The following is a 14726-nucleotide window of genomic DNA, read 5'->3' on the forward strand; positions in this document are numbered from 1 at the left end:
AAATGACGAAACAAAAAAAGAAAAAGAAAAATTGAAGACACCATTGATTAGTAAATACTTAACTTTACACCAATTACCCTCACTTTGCTTCCAAGCCAATTTGGTATAATCCTGAAGAAAAAAAAAGCACAAATTTATATCATAACTGCTACAAATAAAATGGCTGCTCATGCTTAATGCTCCACTTTACGAATTTACTAGTTTTCTGAAAATGTACTAATGGAATGGACCGGCAGAACGCTCCACTCTCAAAAACCACAGCTTAACTGCTTTGACTCACGAACTACTTCTAATTACACTTTTTGCCTCTTAAAAAAAATAATTATTTTTCCTGGCCTTGCAGAGAAACAGAGCTTATGGCATTTTTAATCTACAACTTTATAGTCCATTGAACTGCCTTTATGGCCAAGACTTGAGCAAAACAAATTACAGGGAAATAGTCGTCACTGTAACCTCTACATTGCACATGATTTGCATTACACAGCTACTGCATAATAACAAAACATCGTACAGGAGTGAGTGGAACCTCTAAGAAGCGCCGCACTGGAAAGCATATCTATCATATATCTACAGCTTGCCCAAATCAGTAGCAAACTATTTATGAATAAATTCAGACAAAGCAAATATGCTGTTTTGTTCAGTGTAGCCATTCCCAGAAGCCTCTAAATCCTAACATGTGGCTCAGAGTCAAGTCTAACTTTATCAATCAACTTCACAACTGCTAGTTTCTCTCACTACTCTCAACGCTATATGTTACTTCACGTGGGCTGGTGCTTTATTAGTATCACAAAAGCACAAGTGATTTTTCCAGGACTGGAAGGTCTTATCAGAGGATAGACATCAAAGCCAAAGAGCTTAGAAATTTCTAATTCTGTAAGTCCAAGCTCTACCAGCTGTAATATACAGGAAAAGAGAAAAGAGGATTAATCTCTGGTTACTTTGCATTCATGAAGGAAACACCCAGAGACATACCCTATTTCTGTTCTGATAACCTGCATCTATTCCCATCTGTGTTTTGTATTGCATTCCTATATATGCATTTTAACCTCTATAATTGGCTGCTATTAAGCAATCCTCTTGTTGATTTACTATAGACACAATCTGATACTAGGTATGCTTGTTTAAAACTGGAAGTAAAATTGCAAAGCAGTGCTTTCACACTGAAATAATATTCCTCAATGTTGTTCTGTGCTAGGTAAACATACCATCAATACTAGAAAGTCCAAGGCTACTGTACAGCAGAGAAATGTTCTATAACATAAAATGCTGGCAATTATCTGCAAATGTGACTTGTTTGTAATTAGCTGCTTTGAGAAAATGACGCCTACGTTTGGATTTCTGTATTCCGAATCAAAACAACTGTGTGATAAAGAGTGGGAGCTCACTCCTTCAGCAGCAGAAAGCTTTTAAGTTGCCTCCATATTTCAGCAATACACAGTGAAGTGAAGACACCGCTTCTGGAAGCCTCTTTACTGAAAAACTATTCCAGATTCAAATTCATCCCAGTGTTTACATATTTTAATATACTGTGACATCCTACCTGGAAAATGCTATGGAGCATCCTTCTACACTGGCCTTGGACCACGGCTGTCTGTAATAGTCCACTGCATACTGCTGTCCATTGAGTTACTCCAGTCCGGCAGCTCTGGAACAGAAAGAGTAGCAATGAAGAAGATCCTAATACAAAGACAGTATAACTGTCATCCTGCTTCCACAGATTTACTCATTTATACAACAACCCTCAGATTAATTAAGCTCCAAACTTGCATTTGACAGAAATCTAAATTCTGATTACAAAAAAAAATAAAATCTTGCCTTACAGTAAAGTAATGCAACCTGAGTTTGATAAGAGAAACAGATTAATCAAAGGAAGTGGTGGGCTGTCTACATCATAAAACTACACCACAGTTTTTATATCTAGTAGAACAAATTCAGATACTTATGTATTGAGTTGACTGAGTAAGATCTTTAAAAAACCCTCAACCAGTACTCAACTTTTATGCATCTTTGTCTTACTGAAGCACTGCAAATAATTCTAGTATTTCAAAAAGTGTATGTTGTCCCAATACATTTCAGCAAATATAATTATTTGTAATGCTTTACATTAATACAGGAAACAAGATATATCTTATGAGAGAACAGACTTTTCTCTATTAAAGATAGCTTAAAAAAAAAAAAAAAGCCCAAAAAGATGATAAAGGGATTGAAGCACCCAACATGTGAGGAAAAGCTGAGAGAGTTGGGACTATTTAGCTTTGAGGAAAGACACAGCAGGGAAATCTTAACAATATACAGGAATACCAAGGTGGGGGGCACACGGCCAATCTTGGCTGAGTGGCGGCAGTGAAAGGCAACCATGAGAGCAGCAGATTGCCCAAAAGCTAGGAGAAACAGACAGAACCAGTCCCTGTTCCCCCTTCCCTGCAGAGACTTTGCTGTTTGCCAGGTGCAGCGCACTGCTTCCTCAGGCATGGTACTCTTGAACCATTGAGGGAATTGATTTGGACTTCTACAAACTGAGGGAAAAAAACGTGTTTCCATTGCAAATGTGATTAGTACTCACTAACTTTACCATTTAGTACTACCCCTTTCCTCTTCTATTGTAGCTATAGAAGATCCCTTACTTTCTGATTTTTCTCTGTAGCCAAAGTACCCAGCAAGGACAGATACAAAGCTGATACGTTTCTATTCAAAAAGACATTTCAGCTGAGTAACAGAAAACAATTCTTGAGGCAATCTAGTGCTCTGATACAAACAGTTTAACTAACACTAAAAGCCAGAAAGAAAATTCTTTTTTTTTTTTTTAATTGATAAAGAATGACTAAAAGACTCCAATGTGTCTAACAGATTTTTTGAGGCTTATTCCTGGTAATAAGAAAACACACATTGATTGCAATAGATCTTTAAGTCTGCAGGCAGCATAAGCACCTCCTGCAGCTAGCTGTCTTGTCAGGATTCAGATGAAAAACAAATACCCATGGTCATCTAAATCCTCCTGGCAACCTTTCAAAAAACCTTAGGTAACACACAAACATTCATCAGGAACTCTTCTTAAGTAAAAGACAATTGTATCGTAACAGCGCTATTAACTGAAATGTTCAGACAATAATCATGACTATACCATACGCCATGAGCACCCAAGGAGGCTTGAAGATCAGAGGAAAACAAAACAGTCCCTTCCCATTTGTAATACACAGAAGAGATGTTGAAAGTATGAAGACTTACTTTCATTTGATTAGTAAACTATTAAATCCTAATGCAAAAGCAGATACTAGGAAACACCATGGATCAGCAATGCTATGATAGTACAAAGCTTGAGCTGAAGCATGGTGCTTGCTGTTAGAACTCCCCAGCCTCCCAGCTGCATCCTCCCATCCTTACTAATGCTCCAGTACTTCTCCCAAAATCACAACATGAGGCTCTTCAGATCACAAAAATTGCAGCCAACTAAATCTCTCATCCCAAGAGAAATTCTTCTGGCCAGGCTGAAGAACTGAACCAACTTCGCCATATGAATGCCAGAAGTAGCTGGGAGAAGAGCCAGGATTAGGGAGGCCAGGGAGATGAGTCCTGCCTCCTCTGTGCACGCAGCCTGGCATTGCCAGTAGCACCCTGGGGCACAGCTCCTCAGATAGCTGAACCCCCAGTGACTCACTGCTCCTCTAGCGCTCAGCTCCCCTTCCCCCTGGCTTCCCCCTCCTCTTTTGCTCCCGACTGCCTCTTCAACTCATCACAGCAGGGAACTAACTTTATGTTCCACCAGTTCTGCTGCTTTGGCATTCAGAGCATAGGGGTCAAGAAAAACACTGGGGCACACAGAGGGAGGCAACAGCGCAGAGATGTAAGGACAGAGCGCAGCAAGGGCAGAAGGAAGGCAGGAACTCACGCTCACTGCGCTTCAGTTGCTCTCAGGCAGATTTGCTCTCAGCTGCTTTCAGCTGGACAGATGAAAGGGCAGGGCTCACCATGCCTGCAAGACCACACCCTGAGACATTGGTTATAAAACCTAGGTGGATTAATTGTGCAAGCTCTCTGATTAAGGGCTTTCCATTTTCCTCAAGCATTGGTCTCCAGCTAGCAGCGTTGGCCATGCCCGTATCTGCACTGGGGCAGGGAATCAGATCCTGGCACCAACCTCTAGACGCAAAGCTGAAATCTGGTAACCTGCTGCTGAGATTTCAAAAGCCAACAGACCAAAAACATACACATGGATGAGAAACGAAGGAGCTAGTTAGTAACCCATGCTCATTAACAGGAAGCCAATCTCCTCCAACTGACACAGAAATTGGAACCTTTATAACACCTCTAAAGTGAGACAGGGATCTCCAGAAAGGGGAACCCTCAGAGGAAAAAAATAATAACAAATCCTCAAATATAAAGCCCAAGCCCAGAATGCCAAAACCCCACACGGCTCCTATGGAAGCACAAACCCAGAGGAAGCCTCCCCATCCCCAGCCAGCCCCCTCCTCGCCCCGGGTGAGCGCTGCGAGGCGAGCAGCCCCGCTCCGGTAAGGTCGGAGCACGGCAGAGGGGCCGCAGGGGCCGCTCAGCCCCCTCAGGGCCCCGCCATGCCGCGGGGAGGGGCGGGGCGGAGGGCGGCGGGTGAGGGGGGGGGGGGGGCGGCGGTGCCGCCCGCCGCTGTTGCCACTCACCACGGCCCGCACCAGCGCCGCCATGGCCCCTCGCGCCGCTTCCGGCAGAAAAGCCCCGTCCCTTCCGCCCTCCGGCCGGAGAGGAGGAGGAGGAGGAAAGGGAGGAGAGGGAGGAAGGCGGTGGGGGGGGGGATGTGCTGGGTGTCTTCCCGCAGAACATGGCGGAGCACCCCCACACACACACCCGTGTTGCCTGCCCCCAGCGCGCCTCCCCCGCCGCTCCTGCTGGCACCGTCCCGGTGGGACAGAAGCAGCCGCCTTGTTGCGCCGGGGTAGTCCCCGTCTGCATCACATCCACAGCACCTCGCAAATGTTAGTGCTAGTCCAAGGCTGGTGCAGATGTGAGCAAGAGCAGCTGGGGAAGAGGGAGGCTGCGCTTCTCGGCAGCAGTGCTGGCTTAAAGGGCTTGGGGAGCTATAACACTCTGCTCCCCTCTTTCCCGGCATATTTATTGGGATGTCAGCTTCTCAAGAGGGCAGTAGCAGCTGCTTTAATGGCTCTGAAACTCCACAGTAGTCCTTGGAATTCTTTCCTGTGTTCTTAAATGTCAGCTCTCCCAGGGCCAATGGAGACACCTGCCCGGCCTTCCTTTCCACGGGCATCCCAGATCTCTGCACATGCAGGCAGTTTTTCTGAGGTGTTCTGACTCACTGCAGCTATAGGTTGAAATACGTCTAACTAAACTGTATCTGACTGTGTTTAGTGCACAAGTTGTTCTGATGCAGTGCCAGATGTTGAACAATGCAGGGGACTGCAGGTCCCAGGGATGTGCACCATTTCATTTGTTTCTTCTGCCTGTTGTCAGTTCTAGGGAGGAAGGTCAGAGCTAGCTCTGCTTCCATTTGCTTAGCTGTCCTCTGTGTATTAGACTCAAAGCAATGTTGAATGCTGTTCATAACAGCAGCTTTTTTGTGTGTGTGTGAGAAGGTGGAAGAAGAGAATGCGCATCCATTTCTGAAGCCTCCTCTTTGCCATTAGTGAGCTAGAGTCACTGAAAGTGATGAAGCTCCAGGATTCCTACACTATGCAATTACAGAATCACAGAATTGTCTAGGTTGGAAGAGACCTCAAGATCATCGAGTCCAATCTCTGACCTAACACTAAGAAGTCCTCCACTAAACCATATCGCTAAGTTCAACATCTAAATGTCTTTTAAAGACCTCCAGGGATGGTGACTCCACCACTTCCCTGGGCAGCTCATTCCAATACCTCACAACCCTCTCAGTAAAGAAGCTCTTCCTAATATCCAACCTAAAACACCCCTGGCGTAACTTTAGCCTGTTCCCCCTCATCCTGTCACCAGGCACGTGGGAGAATAGACCATTCCCACCTCACTACAGCCTCCTTTAATATACTTAAAAAGAGCAATAAGGTTGCCCCTGAGCCTCCTTTTCTCCAGGCTCAACAAGCCCACCTCCCTCAGCTGCTCCTCATAGGACTTCTCCAGGCCCCTCACCAGCTTTGTCACCATTCTCTGGACTCTCTCAAGCACCTCCACGTCCTTCTTGTAGCGAGGGGCTCAAAACTGAACACAGTACTCGAGGTGCGGCCTCACTAGAGCCAAGTACAGGGGGACGATCACCTCCCTAGCCCTGCTGGCCACACTGCATCTTATACAAGCCAGGATGCCATTGGCCTTCTTGGCCACCTGAGCACACTGCTGGCTCATATTCAGCTGACTGTCCACCAATACTCCCAGGCCCTTCTCTGCCAGGCAGCTTTCCAAACACTCATCTCCTAGCCTGTAGCTCTGCTTGGGGTTGTGCCCCAGGTGTAGGACCTGGCACTTGGCCTTGTTGAACTTCATACAGTTGACCTCAGCACATGGGTCCAGCCTATCCAGATCCTCCTGCAGAGCCTTCCTACCCTCAAGCAGATCAACACAAGCACTTAACTTGGTGTTGTCTGCAAACTTACTGAGGGTGCACTTGATACCCCTCATCCAGATCATCGATAAAGATATTAAAGAGGACCAGCCCCAGTACCGAGCCCTGGGGAACGTCACTAGTGACCGGCCTCCAGCTGGATTTGACTCCATTCACCACGACTCTTTGGGCCTGGCTATCCAGCCAGTTTTTAACCCAACAAAGTGTGCGCCAGTCCAAGCCACGAGCAGCCAGTTTCTTGAGGAGAATGCTGTGGGAAACAGTGTCAAAAGCCTTGCTGAAGTCAAGGTAGACCACATCCACAGCCTTTCCCTTTTTTTATTATACAGAGAAAAGACTTGCCATCAGTGGCAGTCTCTGAGTCTCAGTGTGCAGCAGTCTGTCCACAGCAGTGGACACTTTCCAACTAGGAGCCGCGTGTCCGAGAAATACACTGAGTATGACAGTTTTTGATAGCAGCCTAGGTTTGGTTCAGTCTTAACTAGTATCACATAGGAGGATTTTGACACATTTCAGCAGCAGAAAATTATTGTCTTAACCTAAGATTCCTCTCCCGTTCTTTGTTATTTCATTCACCATGTAGCACTAATCCCTTTTCATGGCAATATAGCAGAACACAGCTATCTCAAGCACAGAACAGCACACCAGACTGCCTCTGAAGGGACTGTGGAGACAGAACAGTTGCTGGATCTGAATTTTAAATTCAGTTTTACAGGGATTTCCTCAGTCAAAGCAATGGCAATTTACTCCTCTTTATGTACAGAATCCTTGTTGTCCCCAAGTTCCTACCATTCAGCTGTGCTTGGTGGGCAGCTCCATGACCACATGAGTCTTACCTCAGTCATAATGAGTCTTCAGTCTGGAGCTGCTCCTGGGCGAGCAGCACCAAGAAGTCCCAGTGGCAGAACAGTGAAGTTCCCATTTCACTGCTGGTGTTCTTTCATTCAGTGCTGCTGATGGTGCCCCCTACATGTGCTGGCAACCAGGTGACTGAACAGGAAAGAAGACTCAGTTTGGGCTCAGGCAGAGGCATCCTCCAAATAGCTGGTATTTGTCATTTTCAAAGCTTGACAAAGAAGAGGTGTGGGACTGTTCAGTACTAAAGGCAGAGAATGTAGGGTGCAGAAAACAAGCAAGAGGAGGATGGAGAGACCATTCTCTGCTGCTCTTTGGAACACTGCGGGTGACAAAAGCCTGGTGACCACAGGAATGGTTGCTTCTTTACTCCAGTGATTGGGGCCATGCTATGCAGTCCTACGTGCTGCGCCCATTAGATAGATGCAGTGATAATCCACGTGTGTCAAGACAGAGCTGGTAAAGGCCTCTCCTTGCTCCTGCATATCTGGTTTGATGGGGCTGGTGGATGAAATAAGGATACAGTTTAATATAACTAAGCACCTAAAGTTACTCGTAGCTGAAAGGTTCTGCTCCTGGCTGAGCTAGCACTAGCATTCATCTAATGAATGCTGAGCCAATGAGGAGTTAGACCACCAGAAAAATGTCTTTTTTTGTTGTTTTTAGTAGGATTAATTTTCTGTGAAATTAGCTACCTGAACCACCTCTCCACGGGATCAGAGGAATGCCAGGAATGCATAGCTGGGGACAGGCTGAGGAGAGCAGACAGGCTGTTTTGGCAGTAGCCAGCTAATCGGTCAGCTTAGCTGTGTTGTCAAACCATGTGAAACCTCCATCCTGACTGCTGCTGCTGTCAGCAGTCTGTCTGAGAAGGTGCCAGTAGTGATTCTGTTCCTGCAGGTAATAGAGGGAACAAGGGGAGAAGCTGTAGTGGTCACCCTGAAAAAGCTCAGGGAGGAAAATTTCCACATCTACTTTTTATCTGGGTACATGAAGATGAGATAAGCATCTGATCCATTGGTTACTTAGAGGGGAGAAAACCAGGAACTGTGATCTTTACAGCACAGAATCAGGAGAGAGCTGGCAGCAACAGATGTGAATTACAAGCACATAGGAAGTTCTTTGGTATTGAGATACTACACCAAAGTTGAGTGGATTTAAAAAGCTAAACCCTTTGAAAGAACTCACAGATCCAAGTTGTGCCTAGAATTTCTTTTTAACAATTTTGGTTTGATTTAACCCATGAAAGCCACTGTAGGTATTTTTATCTTTTTAATCTGTTTTGATCCAGTCTCAAGTTGCCTTCTACTGACTTCACTGTTTGTCAGGACTGCAGTTCCATTGAATTGCACGCAGTCTATTTGCAGAGTTTGTAAGAAAAGAAGAGTTACAGGGGGAGAATGGTTGACTATTATCAACTGGGTGACTTGGATACCTGTTATTAAAATTTATCAGAAAAGAAACTGACTTTCTGATACAGTGAACTGCTAAATAGTCATAAAATGCCACAAGAAAGACTGGAAGAGGAGCAGAGGCCTCTAGCATAATATGGTGTTTTCACACTGACGGGCAGCTGAACTCAAATGAGCAAAACACACTCAGCATAAGGGAGATTAATGTACTTTGATTGCTAACTGCTAACAGTACTGTATTGTTACATTATTCCTTGGTTGGCATAATTAAGTAGAAACTTTTGCAAATACCATAGGTTTGTAGCTAAAAAGATCACCTAAAGCATCCTCCATGTCCAAGGCTGTACTAAATTTAGATTCTCTGGTGCACATTTCTCTTACCTGCACTTAAAAATTTTAATGAGGGGAATTCCAATTTCCACATGAAGCTCACTCCAGTCTCTCACTGTGAAAGTTTCATCATACTTACTAAAAAGATGCACAGTGTGATCCCTGTTCTCCCTTTAATGTCAAGTTCCTTAAGGTATTAGGTCAGAGCAGAGTTTGGCTAATATTTTAAGAAACTGACCTCAAGGTATTTGCTGTGAGAAGCTCTGTAGAGTTGTTAAGAAGGCTTCTTAATGCAGCTCTGCAAGTTTATTTTTAATACAACATTTACACACTACTTGGGTTTTCTTCACTCTGCTAGTGGATATGCACATATTTCCTCAGAAAATGACACAGGGTTTGTTTCAGTTTGGTTTTAAATAGCTTGTTATAGTGCCATCAGAAATAAGAAGTACAAGCAGGTATGTGAAGGCCATACCGTGAAAAACACAAAACAGTTTATGGTGACCCAGCGATCCAGGTCCTGTGTGACCTCTGTATCATAGTCTGCCTTGCAGAATGCTTATGTCTTTCAGAGTGAGCAATACAGTGCTGAAAAGGCAAAGGGGCTGCACTTGGGAATTTAATACAGTGAGCACTGCCTGACCTGCTAAGCTGGAATCTCCAGACTAAATCTTTCCTGAAATTTCCACTTTTTGGACTTTAGAGACAGCCACCTCAATGACCTCCTTCGCTATTTTTCATTTGCTATCTTTCCTCCTCTCCAGCAGTGATGATGCTCTATGCAGACCGCTCTGCAGTCAGCCAGCCTTTCTGTATGTAACACAACAGGAAATAACCTTTATCTATTTTTTTCTGAGTATTTTTGTTCATTTTCAATAGACCCCACAGACTCTCCGTACATTGCACAGAGGTCTTTGGGCTACTGAGATCTTGAGTTTTGGTATGTATTTAACCTCTCCCAAGCAGGTTCAGTGGTCAGTACTAGTTTTGTTTGTTCTTTGTCTTAATGAATGAGAAATGATATATAGCTTTTAAACAAATGCATTTAAAAATATTTTGATGTTCCTGTCCTCCTAATTTCCTGTTAGCATCAGATTTTATTTCAAATGTTAGCATAGAACATGATTTTTTTTTTCCTTTTCACTGATCATTTTTATGTAGTTATATATTTTTATCTTTTGAAAAGTAACTACACTTGTAAATCAACCTTTTTGAAACAGTTTAAATATATGAAATTCCAAGACAACTTCTATTTTTCTCCTCTTGATCACAGGAAGAATCAAAATTAACATAAAGCAATTGTTAGCCCAACATTCCTGAGGAGAGCTCCCTGTTTCCAAAACACAAACATACTCTGCACTAGGGCAAAAGTACAGATCTCAAATTCAGTCTTTTCTCTGCTCAGTCTGGAGTTCCTGTCTAAGTGCAGAATTTAAAATTATATTGATTTTCCTTCTTAACAGCCTGCTCCTGCTTCCACAGGAGAAAAGTCAAAGGAAATCTCACGAATATATAGGAAAACAGAATCTCTCTCTGTTATCTGAGACAAGTGCGGCTGGGATACTCCAGATAACAAGAGTGAAAATAGTCTCCATGGGTATTCCAGGACACCCTGGAGATCATGATAAAGAAAAACCCAATTTTAAAAACTCTGTTCAGGTCCAGCAGGTCTTATTAACTCTGGTTCAGTGCCAATGCTGCAAGACTGCCAGCTGGCCCCTCAGCTATTTGACTGTCTTTGCAGCATACTTTCCCAGTGCTCCAGGTTCTGAAAGGGCCTTGTATGTACCAACGAGCCAGTGCAGGTCTGGCACTGCATCCTGTCTAATGCACCCTTTTAGGACTTGGAGTACAAATCAGTGATAACAGGCCTTTGGAGCCCTGGCATATGTGGACTGACTTCTTCCAGAGCTCACTTGGATGTCTTTGCACTGCTCTTCCAGAACTCCCAGTCCCAGAAATGAAGTGAGGGGCCACCTGACTCAGCATGGGGAAAACCAGGTTCCACTGGGTTTCTAGCTGAGGCTCTGTGCTGAAGGAAAAGGGCATTTGTAGGGTTGAACTGGTAATTTATAATGGATTTGTCATACTTTGCTTTCACACAATTTTTCACCATTGCATGCGTAGTATATCTGGACATTTTGAGACTGAATTCAGCTTTGGGATGACATTACAAGTTGATAGAGGAATTTAAATGGAAGTTAATTGTGTTATTAACAAAGTAAAGATGCTTAGTTCTCTCTGTAAGACTGAATCAGTTTGTGGGGTTGGTATGAATACATTTACTACTGCTGCTTCTCAAGCTATATAAAAAAGCATACAAAAGAAGAGAAATTTTCAGTAAAAGTATAATCACAACAATGTATTATGGATATTGCAAGGTTTAGCAAGTATGGAGATCAATTGCCTGATCTGGAGTTCTTTGGCCACAGGTGCAAAGAGGTCCTTGCTCTGGTCTCCAAGAGGGAACTACCCCTCTCCTCTGTAAGTGCTGCAGTAGTAAAAGCAGACCTGGAGCAGAACAGGCTCCTCACTGGGGCACTCACTGGGTTTGGTGAAGCCTAGTAAGCAACATCTGAACTCCATGAGTGAACTGTTCAGGGGAAGCAGAAGTCAGACCTGATTACTTTTTCCAAGCGTATATATCCTAGTGGCTGCTGCTACTGTTAAACATGATAAACTCCTATTTGTTCACTTTAACTTGCCATCAGTAGTCACTGTTTGCTGGGGCAAGCCCAGGATGTTTCCCTCCCCACCTGTCAAGCTTGAAGTGTGCTTTGGCACCCTGCCATTGTGGAGTCTCAACATCTTGAGCAGACAGCTTCAGAAACAAGACATCCCAGTACTTAAGCCGCCTCTACTTCATGAACTTTTCTTCCCATCTGTATGCTTTCTGAAGAAGAAAATGTTTGCTGGTCAGAGAGGTTTTCCACATGCGCCTCCTTCAGCTTTCCATTACTGCTAAGAGGTTATATGGGGTGCAGTGCCATACACTGTACTGTACTATATGCAGAGGTGTTCAGACTTAATTTATTCCCTTCTCCTGGATAAAGATTATTGCAGCTGTGTGTTTTGGAAAACTATCAATGAAGGGAGTTCAGCTCATACAACACACTTTCAATAGGGTACTGTACTCTATATTTCCAGGTTCTGTTTTAATTACACTTGCATATTACCTTGGAGGAAGCTGAAATCTGGAAAATGTTTTCTCATATACCATGTCTTAAACCTCCTTGACCTTCTGTTTTATACCGAGTACATTTATGCTTGTGATTAAAACCATATAATATGGGGTAAGGCTTGGCTATCCAGGATAATCTATCAGAGGCGTGCTGTCAGTCCCTACTAGCAACGGCTGAACAATTTTCACCAAGAAATGTCCCCACCATCCCTCAACCCACCACCTTCCAGCAGTAATTCCCTCTTTCCTCTTCCCTCCCTTCACATGGCTCCCAACAAAAGCGGCAGGAGTTGGCCACGGTCTGTGAATAGGGCACAAGGTGGTCTTCCCCCGTGGTAGCAAGTGGTCCTGCTGCTCCAGAGTCCCAGAGGGACAACACAATGGGATGACTCCCGTGGTGTCAATGTATTTATTACCTGTATCTCAACAGAGACAAGTGGGAGTCCTTGTTATGCCTCCCATCACTCCTGCTGGGCTGGGTAGCTGAGCAATGTTAGTGTTGTCTACACTGGAGGCCACAGTGCAAAAAAGAGCCTGATGTCCAGAGCTGAAGTCTCCTTGAGACAGCTGGCATTGTCCAGGGAGAGTGGGGCACCGGTGGGCCTCCGGGTGTAAGCGGCTGCAAGCAAGTGACAGAAGCACCCTATGGAATAGCAGTGAGAGGTGTGAGCCTCCTTCAGCTCTCAGAAAGTGCACACCTCCTAGAGCTGACAGGATAACAAAACCTGTATGAATCAGTCTTGTGATCCATTACGGGTATGTACAGGTATATCATCTTGTGATTCAACTTGTAAAATGGAAAGATTTTCATCTGAAAGCAGTGACTAAGGAGAGCAGTGTAGGTCATAATAGAAGGCTGAGAATGAGCTCCTAATGTGGTACCAAAGCAGAGAGGGAAAGCCAAACCCTGGATGATAATGAAGGTCAAAATCCAATAAAACTACAGTCGTGTTGTCTCTGTGTCATTGATGAGACGGTTAATGTTAACCAAATGTGAAATGAGAGATCTGGTGCAAAAAGTATTTGGAAAAATGGAAAAAGTCCAACCAAACCCAACCAACCAAACAAATAAATAAAAGCAGGAGAAAGAATCTGGCAAAGAAAGGGCACAGCAAAAACATAGCCAAGGTGATGTACATGTATGTCTTCCATTGAGGAGAGGAGAGGAGAGGAGAGGAGAGGAGAGGAGAGGAGAGGAGAGGAGAGGAGAGGAGAGGAGAGGAGAGGAGAGGAGAGGAGAGGAGAGGAGAGGAGAGGAGAGGAGAGGAGAGGAGAGGAGAGGAGAGGAGAGGAGAGGAGAGGAGAGGAGAGGAGAGGAGAGGAGAGGAGAGGAGAGGAGAGGAGAGGAGAGGAGAGGAGAGGAGAGGAGAGGAGAGGAGAGGAGAGGAGAGGAGAGGAGAGGAGAGGAGAGGAGAGGAGAGGAGAGGAGATCATCACAGTCGGCATATGAAGAACAATGCCCATAGGAATAAGTTTTTAGTATAGCAGGCAAATAAGCCAATTCACTGATTCAAAGTGAAAACTGGACAGTAGGTAGAAATAAGCTGCTTATTTAAAAAATGAAGTGCTAATATTCACAGTATTAGCTTAGAGCTGACTGTGGTGAGCTTTTTAATACTTCTGGTCTTTAGATCAATTCTGGATCTCTCTTTCCATATATATAATACCCAGTTATTTTGTAACATCATTTAATTCCAATGAATTTTAAAAATAGACTTCCTTTTAAAAACAAATTGGTGGGAAAAAAGAGACCACATCAGAAAGCTATGCTTCTCTAACAGGACAGTGGCCAAGGTGCCATAAGTCCTATGCAAAGGATTAAGCCTGTACTGTACTAGTCCACTGGAAATTTGGAGCTTCATACAGAACATAAGAATGGTTTTGTGAAGTGAGCCCATGGCTGCATCTAGCCTGTGTCCAGTGGGTGACAGCAGATCGCTAAAGAAGATAACAAGGACAGGAGAAATGTGCAGTGAGGTTTTCCTGGCACAGCTTCTCAGCTACCAATGGCTCAGAAAGTCACAAGTCCCTGTGTCTACCAGCTTTTCATGGAGATTTCTTACATGAAATTAATTCTGTCAGTTTATTTATTTGTTTATTTAACATATGTAGATATGTAACATAGAAACCAGCATATAGTCAGGAGTTTTGCAGCTGGGCATGCTGTAGGAATCAGTATCTCTGTTTCAACCCTGTCCCAAACTTGTTTCATTTGGTGCACCATGGTTCTTGTTTGGGAGCAAACACTCCTTGTTCACATTCTTAGCCCTCATCACTTTTCTTTCTTGCCCCAGTCACCTCTTGCTGAAGAGCTCCAGTCTATCTAATTACTCCTCATACAGAAGCTGTTTCATACCTCCAATCTTTCTCATTGCCTTCTTCCAGCTCTACTATATCATAGTGTTCAAGA

General features: G+C 44.1%; 1 protein-coding gene across 2 annotated transcripts in view; it reads right to left on the reverse strand.

Moving 5' to 3' along the window:
- UQCC1 (ubiquinol-cytochrome c reductase complex assembly factor 1) overlaps positions 1-4806 on the reverse strand; it is a 47275-nt gene extending 42469 nt beyond the window's left edge. The window contains exons 1-2 of one of the 2 annotated variants that reach the window (XM_068700570.1): positions 4653-4806; positions 1541-1645 (exon numbers count right to left, since the gene is read on the reverse strand). In XM_068700570.1, the coding sequence (XP_068556671.1) occupies positions 1541-1645; positions 4653-4676 (129 nt within the window). In that variant the 5' untranslated portion in view covers positions 4677-4806. Of the gene's footprint in view, positions 1-1540; positions 1646-2563; positions 2719-4652 lie in introns of those variants that run through there. The other variant, XM_068700571.1, reaches the window with a different exon arrangement.
- Between the last annotated feature and the right edge of the window lie 9920 nt (positions 4807-14726).

This window comes from Anas acuta, chromosome 16, assembly GCF_963932015.1.
Source record: "Anas acuta chromosome 16, bAnaAcu1.1, whole genome shotgun sequence".
NCBI classification, from domain to species: domain Eukaryota; kingdom Metazoa; phylum Chordata; class Aves; order Anseriformes; family Anatidae; genus Anas; species Anas acuta.